Genomic DNA, 17,864 nt, shown 5'->3' with positions numbered 1-17,864 from the left:
TCAAATTCAACACGGAGAACAGCACTCCAATCACTCTTGATGGCGAAACTCTGGAAGATGTAGAATCGTTCACATACCTAGGAAGCATCATCGATGAACAAGGAGGCTGTTATATCCGAGTGGAGATTAAGTTACAGGTAACTTCCGAGGACTATTCATGGACTAATATTCTTATTGTATAACTACTCAACAATTACACTATGTATATTTATATCCCCCTTATGACAAGCTTTATTTTGGCCTATAATTTATTATTGTACGATTTACGGTTCTTAAGTTATGTTCAGTTTATTAACTACTGCCTCCCACATTCACAGCCACTTTTTGGGCTTATTTGTGTACAAATATTATTTCCTATTTTATGGTACGTTGCGGTCTGTGTGATTGATATATAAACTAAGTATGCCTGAAATAAACGATCTGCTCTGATTCGGAAGCTGGTATCTTGTTCTGGACTCAAGTGGAAGGGCTCGTAGGACATAGGACTAATAAGGACACTAAACTGCCCACACCGGTTGAACGTCATTGGTTGGCCTAGTGCGAAGATTCGTATAAGTCGTATTCGGATTGGTAGATAAGTCGTGTGATCGAAAAGTCAGACATCCAAGGTCATAACAGAGGCTCAGATGCAGACGTAAAGGCAAGGATCGGCAAAGCAAGGGTCGCATTCGTACAATTGAAGAACACATAGAACTCAAAACAACTGTCAACCAATGTCAAAGTGAGAATCTTCAATACGAACGTCAAGGCAGTTCTACTGTATGGAGCTGAAACTTGGAGAACTACAACAACCACAATCAAGAAAGTACAAGTATTTATAAATAGCTGTCTACGCAAGATACTCAACATCCATTGGCCGGATACCCTCAGCAACAGCCTTCTGTGGGAGAGAACAAACCAGCTTCCAGCTGAAGAAGAAATTATGAAAAGACGATGGAAATGGATAGGACATACATTACGCAAATCGTCAAACTGCATCACGAGGCAAGCCCTAACTTGGAATCCTGAAGGGAATCGAAAAAGAGGAAGGCCAAAGAACACATTGCGTCGGATAATAGAAGCAGATATGAAAAGGATGAATAAGAACTGGAAGCAGCTGGAAAGGATTGTTCAGGACAGGGTTGGATGGAGAATGCTGGTGAGCGGCCTATTCTCCTTCACGAGGAGTAACAGGCGTAAGTAAGTAAAAAGTAAAGACTAGAGAAGGCTGGATGTTTATTTTGTCCTGTTGTATATGTGAGTTATCAGGAGTGTGCATTCACAAACTCCCTAATGATCAAAGGAAAGCTCTTCAGGTCTTACTGCAAGCGCATTTCCTTAAACCATTAAGTGGATATCAAATAGTTCACAATTTCTACTTCAGTTAAAGTACGAAATCTCGGTTACAGGATCTTTTGCCATTGATGTACCTTTTTCGCTCCCGAGATGCTTGAGTTCTATCATCATTGAACCACAGTATGGTTACTGAATGACCTAAAGGTTACGCGCTTGAGGCAAGACTTGGTGACTGCGAATATACGTTGCTATGGCGTTGCATACTAGGACAAAATGGCTGTCTAGTTTTATTTGTCTGTTAATAGGGGACTAAATAAAGTTCACTTATGATTCAGAATGTGTTTAAGATAAACAACCTTCACAATTTTCAACCATAACGGTTTAACATTTTCAGATGAACGAAGTTTATCAAACTACATGATTTAATAAGGCAATACATTTTGAATGGTTAAAATGAATAGTGGCTTTCGGGATATTCCATATTAATAGATGAATAATGATACTATAGTTTATGTACAATAAATGTTTTCTTCAGAAAAGATACATATACACATGGTTTCTTATTATAGATACTTACAACAACTATAGTCAAGTATGGTAAACACATTCGGAGAGTATATGCACCATACATTCATATGAACTGTTATATAATTAATGAAGCAATAGTCTGAAAATAGGTATGCTAACATCCAAAAAAATATACACATTAATTCATCTCTTTCTTATTGGGAAACTATATTGGTTTACAAAGTTGAAAGAATCGTATAGACATTTAATGTAATCATGATTAATTGTGTTAGTACAAAGTAGGAAATGTACAGTTAGAATTCAATTGGTAACTAATCATTACACTAATCTAATTATAGATAATCATATATTTGATGTGTAAACGAAATAAATAAGTTACTATGATAAAAACCATAAATGACTTCTATTTGAAATGATTTTATTTTTGATTTATTTACTTATGAGATCAAATTATTAGTAGTTAATTCTTAAGATCGCATCTGATACAACTTCATACTTTACAATCGTACAATCGTCGTGAGCAATAACTGGTGGCCCGAGAGCTGATTCCAGTTAGATTGTATGAATGTTTGTTATTGGAATATACATATTGCTAATCTTCGTATATTATCACTGATTTGACTCGTGTTGGTGAATAACGGGATTAAAATAAGTCAAGCACGAGAATGCATTTCGAATACGTATATTTCGTAAAATCATTGATTGGAAAGCGAAGCAAAACAAAATGACACACAATGAAGGAGGATAGTGAGCCAACTCGATTTAACCAAGCGCGAATTGATATTTAAATCCAGACACAGATAATTTAAAGGCATGTGGTGACTAAGATAAGAGATGCACACACATACGTTTACATAAACAGTCAATGTTGATAAGCGAATAAGTGACAGGGTAAAATGTGTCTTGAGGAGAATGAATAGACTCATCTGTCCAGAGGCTAGAATAACCTATATAAGCTTGACATAATACCAGCCGTTATATCACAAACAGCTTTCGACTTGTTCATTTATCTTCGCTTCTATTGTTTTCAGTGGGGTGAAGGTGAGAGTATATGAAACGATGAGAAGTAATGTGAATATGGATTGTTAATCAATGTCTTATTATGTCGGTTAACTGAGTACCATTGGAGATTTATAAAATAAAAGTTCTGTTACATATGGTATACAAAAAATGACTTAGGGTTTCAATTTCATATAATTTCACTGCAATGCTTTGGCGATAAGTTTTATTCATAGTTTATTTAACCTCAGTTATTTTAAGTGCTTTCAATAACTAATAACAAATAAAGTGATATTCGTGAATTCATTGAACTCATAATTAAAATACCATTATCGTTCCTGTTAACAAGATATGTTGAACTCATGGTGTAGTGTATCGGAATAGCATGTTCACAGAGAATCACTAAAGTATATGGTACCAGGTTTAATTGTTCAAAATGTTTTTGAATGCTGTCAGTGTTCTATTTAGTTTGTAAGAGGTGGAAAATCAAACGTAATGAAGCATAGAGTCTATCAAATTATACGGATTTGAGTATACACTTTCGTTTTTCAATAGACTTGGAAAGTTAATTTTCGTCACTATGTCAAGTTGTAGCTTAATAAATATCTACATTGATTCTAAGCTACTGTCTGTATTAACAACACTTATTGTTTTACTGTTATTTCGATAGAGCAAATTTATAAAAGGGACTAATCGCTTTAAATTTACTGTTATTGCCGTATTGTAACCCATAGAATGAGCACACTTATTATAACAATTAAGGGTTTCTGCTTTGCCGTTGTTGATATTCAGATCCAAGTTAATCAGTCTCCTTAAAAGAATGCGCCTGTTAATTTGTTTGCAACTTGCGCACTAAATGTACCTATATTCCAGTATTGATTGTTTTGCTAAAATCCAATTCAGTACCAATCATTTCTATTATAAAATAGTTATTTACTTGTCTGATGAGTTAAGCTTGGTTTATTGTAATGAAACTTCTTCGACATGGTTAATAATATCACAGAGAAGAACATTTTTATCAAGATTGCAGAAACCTAATGTTCGAAGAAGTGCACTACAGAGACTACTGTTCATGTTATACCTTGGTCGGCATTAGGAAAACTAAATAATATAACAATGAATATTGCAACGTGATCACAATAAAATAGATGTGGCAGTGGTAACATACTTGGATGGGATACTGCTTGAACATCTGGGCTACCTGTTCCTGCCATCTAAATATTTCAACAAGTTTTCCGTTTTTGTTTTTTAACATATCATTATGTTTGTTAGTCAGATAACCTATTGAGGTACATTTATAAAAAGTTTACAGCCTTTCGTTGCATATGTTATAGAAAAGCCCAACCAGAGACATCGTGGCTGCTGGCAGTATGTAGCGAAAAGAATGTACATTATTCAGATGTCGATGGCGAGATTATAATTTATGTACGGCTTCTGAACAAATCTTAAGTGACCTTGAGAAACATTAGCCAATCAGAAAATTTAGTATATAGTAAAAATATACTATAAAAAACCAAAGAACTAAAGTGGATACAATTCTTATACATGGTTCAAAAACTTGTCAAGGTGAGAAAGAGGTTCTGAAATCGTAATGCATACAACAGAGGAAATCATCTATATGGGTCCATAATGGTAGGCCTCTGGAGCCATGACAAGGTCTCAAAAACTCTTCCAGCCTCGACCATATATCTTGAAAGTTTTTTGTGCGCACTCCGGTTGTTGGGTCCACAAAATGCCGCATAACCAAGTCTATGTAGGCATGTGTACGCTCTCCAATCATCCGTATATATTGTAGTACCCGGATGCAGTCAGTGTTACTGGTTCTTTTATTATCCAGTTCGCAACAGTTATCATAATTTGCCTTGGTCTCAATCTGGATCGGGCGAAAAATCCTATTCTAACAGACTTCTTCCTCCAACACATATTACATAGAGAGACATTATCATGGTAGTCTGAACAAGGTCCACAAGTCATTTGATTACCACAATCACAAATAAAGGAATTTCTTAGTAGTCCCACTTGTTGTATCTGCTCAATTACCATGCTTTCTCTAAAATCCGCTGTGAACAGATTGTACGTGAGCACCAGGTACTGAAATGGGCGCTGTAACCTTGAAACCCCTCAGACGCTTCTGATTGGCTCGTCTATAAATTATAGTCTAGCCGTTTTCATCTGTAGTCATTAAACACCCAAGTATTTTATACGACAATACCCAATAAAGAAGGATATTTTAACACGGTTTTCAACAGGTTAGAGCTCAGAAAAATGATTTGCCTTGGTGTTCACTAGTTTGTAAGTAAACATTTGTATTTAAAACTGAAGACGGATTATGGTAGTCGGACTAACCTTTTTAAATAAACATAAATAAGAAATGATAAGTCTATAACTCATATGGTTGATAATGTCTTCCCGTGCTCTTGGCAGATCTTCCGAATCTTCATGCACATGAGCTTCAAGTGGTACAATACAGAAGCTATACTTCAAAAATTGTTTATTTTCAGAGAACAAAAGTATTTAAAGGCTTAAGAACAACCTTGACACTTTAGAAACTTTTGAAAGCATACTAAGTAAACCGAATGACCAAAAATTCAAAGCGTGACACATAATCCGTGGTTTTTCTATCAAGATTCTATTGTGTTTTCACTGAGCTGTAAACGAACAAATTCTGATTGTCTTTTTTGGCTTTTTAAGATCTTGTCAAGGAAATAAAGGAGAATTTTAACAGTAAACATTATAAATTTAGTGTATTTTGCCTGTTACTTCATCTAATATGATCGTTATTTCGTCTGTCTTCATAAAACGAAACTAATCATCACTCCATTAGGTAAGAAAAAAAGAATTATTCTCAATAAATGAAGTGAATATACTTGGACCCGTCAGTTCATTTCAAGAAAACTGACAACCCTTTATCTAATATTTCATAGTTTGAATCACAGAGGGAGTTTGAAATTTTGTATGGCTAAAGCTTCAATGAACCTTAGTATACGCTCTTTTATACTTTCGTACAACACCACAAAAACCGAGTTATGATCAATCTTATGACCTCCTTTGTGTTCTCACATTAAACCTACCTTGGTTTCAAATTGTTTTCACATTATTTCCCTTATTATCCTTGTCTCTTCTTACCCTACATTTCTAATCTAGTTGGCCTCTTATTTTTATATACAAATGTTCTTAACAAGTACATCATGTGTGATCAGATTGTTCGAAATGTATTGCGCTAATATATCACATAGTTCTGATAATCTTCGTCTTCTTATTGCACTATCGAAATTTGATCGCTTCAAATATAATTATTTCCCAGTCAATTTGAAGATACCATACTGAACATTATAAAATAAACCAAGACGATTTAATAATCGTAAATGAATCCATCAATAAGATAAGTTGAAATGTATACCTATTTCGTATTTCTAGTGCCATCTCAGATAGTTCTTACACAGACTTCTTCATGTATCGTTATACATGAATTATCTATAATGTGTGTATACCTTAGTTGTTATGATCGATTTTCCTCCCGTTCTGTACACTTGTACTAATTCATAAAGAACAAAATTCATATTTACTATTATAAAAGTTTAATAATCATAATATAAGTGGTAATGTGATCGTGATTATAAATTTTTAAAATAAATATTCTGAAATATTCTTTCATCAGGAAAACATATTCGAAGAAAATTACCAAGAAAAAAAGGAAACACAAAGTAACTTTAAGAGTAATTTGTTTACAAAATTAATTTATTATTTTCTTTCTATAGAAATGCTTCTTGACTAATTTCATCATCATCATCATCATCATCATCATCATCATCATCATCATCATCATCATCATCATCATCATCATCATCATCATCATCATCATCATCATCATCATCATCATCATCATCATCATCATCATCATCATCATCATCATCATCATCATCATCATCATCATCATCATCATCATCATCATCATCATCATCATCATCATCATCATCATCATCATCATCATCATCATCATCATCATCATCATCATCATCATCATCATCATCATCATCATCATCATCATCATCATCATCATCATCATCATCATCATCATCATCATCATCATCATCATCATCATCATCATCATCATCATCATCATCATCATCATCATCATCATCATCATCATTATTATTATTATTATTATTATTATTATTATTATTATTATTATTATTATCACCTCCACCAACAACAACGAAATGATGATTTTGATTAAATTATCTATTTCCATTTCATTGTAAATCTTAAAACAGGATTATTAAAAGTGTGTTCACCTAATGTTGTTTTGTTTTGTTGAAAAAATATGAGTTCCTTTCAACTTTTTTTCTTTAATGCTAACATTGTAGTATTTAATATGAGTTTATATTAGTGAGCAACTATTATATTTTATTGTTTATAATTTTTAAAATAGAAATAATGAGTGAATTACAGATATATATAAATAAATAACTAAATAGAAAACAAACAAACATTTATACAGTGTAAATTATAAACAATTGGATTATTATAATAAAACTGTACTCTAACACAATTTGCAATAGTTTACAGCCATTTCGATACGTTTATTTTATTTTTTATAAAGATTATAGACAGTACCTGATTAAAATAATAAAGAAAAATGAAATATAATAAAGGTTAATGTTTAAGAGAAGAAAAATAAAAAGGACATGCCTTTTTTTACTGGAAAACAAATTGATTTAAAGAGAATTAAAATAATGAGAAAATTGAAAAAAAAGAAAGAAACAATTTCCATTTTATTTTCATGGGGGGGGGGTTAGTGTTACCACAGTATATAATGTTTACAAAGTTACTAATTTTTTCTTTCATTGATTTAGGTAGTTTATTCTTTATTATCTTGTTAAGAAATGCATATATTGAAAATTAATTTATTGATTCACTGAAATAAACAAGGTAGTTATTATATGATCCAGTAAAAAACTTCATATGGAAATGAAGGATACAGAAAAGAAAGATGAAAGTAGAATATGGCAGGAAAAACTTGATTCATGCGTTTACATTCAAAGAATTGATAATAATAATAATAATAATAATCTCTATGGCAACATAATCTGTAATATAAGATCGTACTGATTTTGTTGATGCAAACAATGAAGAATAAATGAATATTAGATTGATTATTAGAAACTGGTATGTTTTTTTAGTCACACTGAAGAGTTTGAGCATTTTGGTTGAGTTGAGAACAATTTAATAAAAAAATATAATATATTTTTATTGACTACATGAAATTAGTAGGAATGTTTTCACCCAATCATTTGATTATTGTGCCTGTAAAACGACTGAAATAAAATAAAATAAATTAGATTATAAAGCTCTAGATACTAGACTGCAATTCCTATTATCTATAACTTGGATTCATGATATAATTAAGTATTATTAAGTATTTAGACTAAATTCTATACATCAATTTTTGTGTAATCTAAAATATACTACTTATTATTGGTAGGTAGGGTGGTTCCGTCTCAACTGAATATTAATTGCACGAAATGATTACATTTCATTTGTATAAATGCGGTGGGACAGATATTTGGGGAAAAATATCGGGGCAATCAATAGAAAGATTCAAACAAACAATACAAAAGAGGAATAAGGTTCACCCTATTGCACAAGCTAGTGACTATCTGAACTCAGTAGCTAAGTGAATAACGCGATGACTTTTGAAGTGAACGATATTGGGTTCAAGTTCCTGCATGAACATCAACTCTGGGATGCAGATATATCCAGCTGAAGGGTTCGAGATAGGACGAAACGCGCTTCCTAGATTTCACTGCCAGCCACCAACCGTCTCTGTTTTAATGCTTGTGGCTTAATGTAATACCGAGGCAATCCGCACAGGATGCACATATGCCGGTGAAAGACTGATCAATAGCAGTTCTAAACATCAACGAGAAGATTCAAACGACCAATAAAAGGATGAATTGCAGGCCATTATGTAATTATTATTAGAAACTTCATGAATAAAATCTTGTCAATTATTTCAGCTACATTTTATAATAAACATTTATAATGATATATCATGGATATTAATTCTAAAACAAATACAAATTTTAAAAATCTTATTTACTTGAATGTAAATTAACAGTATAATATACCTGATAAAAGGTTACATTATATAGTTAGTAAAGTATCAGTCAAACAAGTATTATATTCTAAGAAGCTCTGAAAAGCTAAAAAGAACACAGTGGAGTTCAACCAGGTCTGTTGTCAAATAGTAACTCACTCATGACAATGGTGGATGTGTCGCTCAACTTCGTGGATTAGTTGAAGTTAAACATTAACACCGTTGGATACCGACTGACTCAGTGGTCTAATGGTTAAGTGACCACGCACGAAACCGATAGGTCCTGGATTCGAATCTCGTGGGGGGTGGAATCGTAGACGTGCACTACTGAGGAGTCCCATACTAGGACAAAACGGCCATTCAATGCTTCCAGGTTTCCCATGGTGGTCTAGCTTCAAACGACCCATGATCTCAACCATTGAAAAAAATAAATTGTTTAAATTTTTCAAGGGAAATTTTTAAAAAAATTATTTACTTTAAAACAACTGCACATTGAAGTAGATTCAATAAATGTTATCAACAACAACAAAAAAACACAGGAAAAGAAAAGAAATTAAGTAACTGATTCAAATTAAAATAAATAAAACTGAATTAACTCACTTCAATTTTAGAGGTAAATTTAAAGTTAAATGAAGAACTAATCAAAAATTATATTATCCATTTCTATATGTATGTATAATTGAACAAGTCTGTAAAAGAAATTGATATATATATATATATAGAAATTCATTTATTGTCATATTTGTCAAGTTAAAAGCAACATCTAGAAGTCATAAATTTAATGCATATCTATACACTTCTTTGTATTTATCAAATTCTATTCAGTGATTATAGTGAACGAGAACATTAGTAAGGATAATTGAATGTATTCGAATATAGAATTACAGAATGTTTTTTAAAAAAATCTGAGATCTATACAATAAATACTTCATTTATAAAATGTTAATCAACTGTCTTAAACTTGATTATTCCTTCGTTTTCATATCAATCATTTTATTTTGTTCCCATTCTCTTTTGTTTGATCTTTGTAATTTTCTACTGCTAGACGTTTGACTTTCGATTGATAATACATACTACTTATATCTATCGATATCAGTAGCACAAACCACAATATGATAGGATATAAAGACAAAATTACATTCGTTTATTCATTGTGATCTTCTTTTGTTCAATATTACTTTTATTTTTATTTCAATGCAATGATTACTCAGTATAGTTCTTGTTTTCTGTTTTCAGTGTAATATTTTATTTGGTAAAACAATAATTTATTTGAGTGATGTCTTATTCAAGATACGATAGTCTTGTATTAAAAATTAACATAAGCTATGCTCAGTATGACATATAGCATGTGATTTAGTTATAACTCTGGGTATTTTTCATATATGTGCCTTTATTTTAGTATTAAAAATGAATGTACAATAAATAGAAAATGAACTCATTTTCGACTAAAGACGTCGTTAAGTTTTTGGGTTAATAAATGTTCACTTGTACCAGTCTTTGTGTTCTTACTTCGCGTTGTGAGAATTACAGTGGTTCTTCGTTTATTCAGGTATAAATAATAAGCGATGTGGATGTACAGAATAGTTAGTAACATTTGATAAAAGACTTTGAGATTATTTTATTACTCATAATTGTTTACCCACTTTAGGTAAATTTAAGATTGGCTGTTACATGTTTGTTTGATTAGGATTAATTTACAAAAGAACAATCTAAATTTTAGTGGAAGTTAGTTTGGTCAATGATATAAATCTATAATAATGAATTCTGGATAATAAGGAATATTTCAGCCAGTTATAAAACCAAAATCTTAACATTCATTAAGCTTATAACAGTTGAATATCTGTTGAATTTATATGAAACTAGTTCACGATAAACTTATTTTTATGTTTACAGTTTGACAAGAATCGTTCACCTTTAGGAATTAGCTATTTTTCTTTTTAGTGAAAGTTAACAGCTTATTACACTTAGATTGTTTGATAACCAGTATTTAGCATATCTAAGTTTGTTCGATTCACGTTCAAATATATGACCATCTGGGAAGATGAAATGAGAACATTTAGATGCTCAAGATATCAATTAAGCACGACATTTGATAACTGAGTTAAGACCTAAGTAAAGCTTTGACGTAAAAATAAGTTTCTTAGTTCTCAATTAGTCGACAATTTAAGTTAGGAGCTTTATATTAAGCCGCCCATTTTTAGTGTTATTTATCATTTAATGTCTCACAACACTGTTGACATTGATAAAATATATCAACCTCTCAGACTCAAATTTCAAATGTAAACCAACTCGTTGTCGAACGAAATGGTTTAACAGTAAACAGAAGGAGTTAAGGAAATAGGAAAATAAAGAAGAATCAACAACACACCTCATCTCACTTATACTGATAATATTTCGTCTAATTCCATCTAAACAGACAATCTCTATCAGACAAAAAAACTTCAGCAATTTCATCTTTATTAATTCCTTCACTTTTGTGATTGAGTTAACAATATTCGTGCTTTGATTTTTGCGAATTTTGAAAAAAAATTAATCTATTTCATCCAGATTGGATTCGGTTATTTTAACCACAGAAGTGTAGAGAACATTCTTAAAAATAGCAGTTACATGAGTTCTACAATATTAATATCGATTCATACGTCACTCAGTGAAATGGCCTGTTTTTTGAAAAAGATGTTTTCATCAAATCGTAACAAATCAACAAAAATGAGACTTTAGTGAACGAGAACACCAGTATGGACAGTCGAATATATTTGAACACAAAATTACGGAGTGTCTGGGCAAAATCTGAGAATCATACAGTAAATATTTAGTTTTCAAAATATCAATCAACTGTCTCAAACGTGACTGTTCCTTTTGCAAATATCGGTCAATCGTTTCGAATTTTATTGTTCCTGTATTTTCATACCAAATGCTTTCCATTTCTGTTCTTCCCTTCTCAATCCTCTACGGAAATATATTGTATTCTTGGATATCGTTATATATTTACTTATGTGGATACTAATAACTAGTTTCATGACTATGATAAATAATCACTTAATATTCTTTAATACATTTTTATTTAGGTTTCCAGTTTCTTATCCATTCAGGATGCTTACTATCTTTTAAGTCGAATCAATATCTAATAAATAATCACTTTAATTTTGTAAAAAAGTAGTGAAATATTTCGCTTTGATTTCATTCTATCTTTATTTACTTAACCTTAGATGATATACATAGAAAAAAGAAAACAATTGAATTAATTTACTTACTTAATTAACTAGTTTTATCAGGTCAGAGTTAATGAAGTAGAAATTAGAGTAAAAGTTGTTTGTTTGATTACGCTCAAATTATTTAGATATAATACTAATGATAATAAATTTTGTCAAAAAAAATAAAGAAAATATAAAGAAAGAAAAATAAAAAGAACGAAAAATTAAAGGAAACTAGTGTAATATCAGAGAGAGTTTTGTGGATATTATAGTAATTTCAATGGTTGAGATCATGAGTCAACATATGCTCACTAGTGACTGGCTTCGAGAGGTATATCTTGGAGTTTTTGTGAGAACTAGTGACCAGTGGAGTTCAACCAGGTCTGTTGTCAAATAGTAACTCACTCATGACAATGGTGGATGTGTCACTCAATTTCGTGGATTAGTTGAAGTTAAACATTAACACCGTTGGATACCGACTGACTCAGTAGTCTGGTGGTTAAGTGATCACGCACGAGACTGATAGGTCCTGGATTCGAATCTCGTGGGGGATGGAGTCGTAGATGCGCACTTCTGAGGAGTCTCACAATGGGACGAAACGACCATCCAGCACTTCCAGGTTTTGCATGGTGGTCTAGTTTCAATTGACTCATGATCTCAACCATTAAAAAACTAGTTTAAACAAAAATTCAATTTTATCTTTTTTGTTTTAATGTGTCAACGAAATTCAGAAGAATAACTGAATAAATAAATAAATAAATTGATAAACTATCCATTTCTTTATAATACAAATAGTTAATCAATTTAATCCAATAAATCATCTAATTGAATAGTTACTATGTAAACTAAATATATATTCAAATGTTCTATTGGATCATAATGGAGTTATATATTGATAAAATTAACTAAATTGAAATATCAATTGATTGAGTTATTATTGTTTCTAGTTAGTTTTAACTTTTAAAAAAATTCATTCTCACACAATTCTAAAAATTAACCAGTCATGAAATAATGTAGTTTATCATTTTTAAAATTGTATATTATATACATGAAATACTGATAACTTAAGCAAGTACATCTGTATACATTTATGTATCCGTATTCATTGATCTTTTTTTGTTCCCGCTTTTTTTCTTCTTGAGATTTTAAACTTTAGATTTAATTTTTTTGTTTGTCTTGGTACTCATTCTTCATTTCTAAAATAGAATTGATTTTAAATTCACTTGTTGTTGTTTTATTTGTATCTTCTCATTGTGTTATTTAGGACTTCAATTGATTAGTCTCTGGTTGGTATATTTACATTCTGTGTGGATTGCCTCGATATAAACTTAAGTCACAAGCTTATTAAGCAAAGATAGATGGTGGCTAGTAGCGGATTCCAGGATGTGCGTTTCGTCCTATTCGGGACTCATCAGCTGGATGTGCTTGCATCCCAACAAGAAACTGATCAATTGCTGTCCTAAATAACGATGGGCAGATACAAGTAAAAGAACATCAAGTGATATTAAAAAAATTCACCCCATTGCAAAAACAGGTGGCTATCAGGAATCAGTAGCTAAGTGGATAACGCGATGGTATTTGAAGCGAACGGCACTGGGTTAGAGTCTTACAGTGAACATGAACTCTGGGATGCAGGTAAATTCAGTTGATGAGTTGCAAATAGGGAGGAACGCGCGTCCTGGATTCTATTGCTATCCACTATCCATCTTTGCTTTAAATAGAATCGGTTTTGTTTAATAAAAAATTTAGGTTTTAGTTCTATTGCTAAAAAGTTATTTATTCATTTTACATGAAAACAACAATAGTTATAATCTTACATTATAATCAATTTCTGGAATCAATGTAACTGGTGAGGTTTGTATATGATTAGCAAATATTGTTGTATGACTAGGATTTGTTCCATTTGGTGCACCTGTAATAAGATAATGTGCTTGACCATTTGTAACAAGATTCTCAGATACGGTTGGTGGATGATAATTTATTCCAGTAATTGATGATTGTTGAACCGATGGGACTGTTGATGGACCGAATATTTGTAATTGTGGTTGATTATGTTGACTATAAGTTGAGTAAGAATGTGAAAGATTATTAGTAAGAGAATGTGAATGCTGACTAATTTCAACTTGATCATTTTCTGCTCCTATGATATCTGTTTGTAAGGAATGAGTTGCAGAATTAATCAAAGGACTATGATTAGTATTTTCTCCGTTTTGTAATATTGAATTTATGGTCACAGAATTCAATAAAAACTGTAATTTATTGGCACGATTAGTATTAATAAATTCTGCTACCTGTTGTTCTTTATTTTGTGCTGTTGACTGATTACAACTATTGTTAATACTGCTGCAGTTACTGTTAGTATTATTGTACATATTTAAATGATTGTTCTTATCGTTATTATTATCAGTTGTATTCGTAATGATTGGGATACGCGGATTAGAAGTTACGAATGTGGTTGATTGAATAGGTTGTAATGAATGAGTTAACAGAGATAATAAATTCGATGATGAATTGAGTAAATCATAACTGATAGTTTGAGAATCTTGATTTCTCATTTGATTTGGATCTAATGTAGATGGTAGTAGTCCAGTATGTGGATTAACCATAACACCTGTTGATGGACTATAGAACATTGAATTTCCTTAATGTAAAGATAAAGAAAAAATTCACAGCTATTGTATCTATAACTTTCATGGAATACTGTTTAGAATTATTAAAAATATCTTTGTCATTTATCCTTAAGGCAAACTGTTTAAAGCTTTAAATAATAACAAAATTTATGATTTTATCATTCCGAAATGATTTATTTATACTACTTAAATTCAGTCAACATCACGTGAAAGGAATCAAAGGAAAGTGGTATGTTTTACACCAATACGTCAGTAATTTCAATTTCTTTTCTTTTTTTCTATCCATAAAGTATGAATTTTTCATACTTGGAAAAAAGTAAATGGATATATGAATGTCAATAAATAAAATCGTACTTCATCAAAGTTACATTTCATTTAAGAGTGTTATAAGAATTGTTTTCTGGTTTATGAAACGAATGATACTTCAGTTATAATTTTTTACTTAAAATCAATATTTATAGAATCAACTATGATAAAGTTTGTCAATAATTAGATCTTTTCAATCAACAAATGTAATAAGAAATGTTAATACAATTCAGTGGAATACCTAAGATATCAATAATCTACGAATAATTCACAGAAAGTTATAAACTTAACTATTCTCATATTTAATGCAGTGACCACATAACCTGATAAATGAAACTTAATTTTCACATTGCATAGAGTATGGTGACTGGTTTAATAGGATAGTTTGGTTTATTTGATTGATATGATGACATTCATTATAGGTTAGTTCCATTTGGTAAATTACTGGAAATCGAGAAACGCTGGACAGATGTTATTTTACAGTCTACATCTCTACTGTAAGACACACTTGAAACTATATATGAGGGCAGAAAAAGAACCTTAAGCTTTTACACAGAGTATGATTTTTATTTGGACTATTATTACAAAATGTTATGTAGCAAAACCCTCATCTGATGTGGTTTATAAGGTACTATGTCACTGCCTGCTTTTTTGACTCCACAAGTTATGTTTTTCAGTGAAACTCTAGATAACATTAGTTTACGATAGAATTTATCTTTACGCTATTGAAGTTTTTGTCAAAGACATCCAAGTGTTCATATATATATATATGCTATGGTATAAGCTGTTCTTTTCAAATTCGTTGTCATAAACACAGTAACAAAGTGAAATCATTATCCAATCACAGTTATATCATATTGATTTTATAAGATATATAATTTACTTATCATACTGAAAAGAATATCTATTACAGTTCAGTAGTCAGACACAGCTATTCTCATTCAGTTTATATAATCATATGTATTTCATAAAAGATTTAGTTAACCTACATCGTATGATATATGGAGTGTAATCTATTCATATAATTCAAGACTTATTAACTATCATGACCAAAAACATCATCGTAGTTCCTACCAGAGAATATACATTACTATGATAATTATTATTTGATACTTCATTTATATTCTCTACAAATATTTAGTCAAAACAAAATAGGATTGTGAAATTTATTAAAAAAGAGGAACTTTTACGTGAAAATTATGTAATTTACTTCTATCTACATGAAAATCGTATAATAGCACAGATGAATTTTCACAAGAAAAAAAAAGATTCATTAACAGGAATGACTTGATAATCTACAGGTCATTAGCAGATTTTATGGTCTAAAACGTTATAGTTAATTGTTCTGTAATTGAGTTTAAATCATCAGTGAGTATACAATAACTTGACCAATAGTTGATTTATTATCAGAAGGTTTTGTGTACACTATAGTAATTTCAATGGTTGAGATCATGAGTCATTTGAAGCTAGACCACCATGCAACACTTGGAAATGCTGGACGACCGTTTCGTCCCAGTATGGGACTTCTCGGCAGTGAGCATCTACGATTCAACCCCCGCGAGATTCGAACCCAGGACCTATCAGTCTCGTGCGCGATCACTTAACCACTAGACCAGTGAGTCAGTCGGTATCCAACGGTGTTAATGTTTAACTTCAACTAATCCACGAAATTGAGCGACACATCCACCATTGTCATGAGTGAGTTACTATTTGACAACAGACCTGGTTGAACTCCACTGGTCACTAGTTCTCACTAAAACTCCAAGATATACCACTTGAAGGATGAAATGGCTATCCAGTGCTTCCAGGTTTTCCATAGTGGTCTAGCTTCAATTGACTCATGATCTCAACTAAGAGAATAGTTAATTTATCAATATAACAGTATTATCTTTATGATAAATTTATGGTTACAATAAAATTTACTTACTACAATGAAGTACACTTTTTCACTAACGTCTTAACCATAATTGTTTATAATGGTTGATCAATTTAATTAGAAACTTATTTGACCTAAACTAAATTTATTATAATCTAAATTAATTGATCATTTCAATTCATTGAACATAATCAAAATATTACTTTTAAATTTTTTTCTCATTTTAACTTTATACATAATGTGGATTGTTTTCACTTCTTTTTTTAATATTCTATTTCACTTCATATTGATTACAGTCAGTCAATCATTTGACCAAATGTAGATAGTAAAAATTATTAAATTAAACAACAGGAATCCAAATAACAAATCATGTTGTTGTTTTTTTAGGAGGTTGAAGGGGAATTTCAATCTTTTCCTTGAATATACAGAAACATTTTTTTCTTCAGAAAAACAAAACACACAACATACTCTGCGTTGATGAAGTGGAAATATCTCCAGAAATATTGTAACACAAAACAAAGTTACTATGATTATCATTATTGTGTAAATTGTTTTGAATTTTACACGTATTTTAAATTAGGTCAGTTTTTTTTTTGATTGTTACAAAAAGCTAAACAAAACAATAATAACATCAGTAGAGCATATTAAATAGAAAAGAAAAACGAAGAAAAATGCTAATTAGGTATTTTCTTTTTCCTCTATCCATGTGTATTAGATACGCAATTGGTTGAAATATACTCATATATATAGATACGGAAACATACTGAGAAATACACTTTACTCTATGCATAAATTGTATATAATTCTGTGTATTATAAGTAGATATTACTTTTATACTATGAATAACAATTGATTATAAATGAAATTTAAACCCATCTCTTTCCTTTTACCCTAAGATATAGAAACATCATTTTCAAAATATGTATCTATCTATCTATCTATCTATCTCTATACATATA

The 17,864-nt window shown here is 30.8% G+C and overlaps 1 protein-coding gene across 1 annotated transcript in view; it reads right to left on the bottom strand.

Annotated features, from left to right (window-relative positions):
- Positions 1–7,182: 7,182 nt before the first annotated feature.
- The window catches only part of MS3_00002015 (uncharacterized protein), a 38,406-nt gene continuing 27,724 nt past the window's right edge, over positions 7,183–17,864 (bottom strand). Inside the window, exons 2-4 of the mRNA XM_012939393.2 lie at positions 13,911–14,734; positions 9,503–9,591; positions 7,183–8,120 (exon numbers count right to left, since the gene is read on the bottom strand). Of these exons, the coding sequence (XP_012794847.2) occupies positions 9,556–9,591; positions 13,911–14,726 (852 nt within the window). The 5' untranslated portion in view covers positions 14,727–14,734 and the 3' untranslated portion in view covers positions 7,183–8,120; positions 9,503–9,555. The remainder of the gene's footprint in view (positions 8,121–9,502; positions 9,592–13,910; positions 14,735–17,864) is intronic.

This window comes from Schistosoma haematobium, chromosome 1 (genome assembly GCF_000699445.3).
Source record: "Schistosoma haematobium chromosome 1, whole genome shotgun sequence".
Taxonomy (NCBI): domain Eukaryota; kingdom Metazoa; phylum Platyhelminthes; class Trematoda; order Strigeidida; family Schistosomatidae; genus Schistosoma; species Schistosoma haematobium.
Note: the sequence above shows the minus strand (reverse complement) of the source record. Positions and strands in the feature narration are given on the sequence as shown.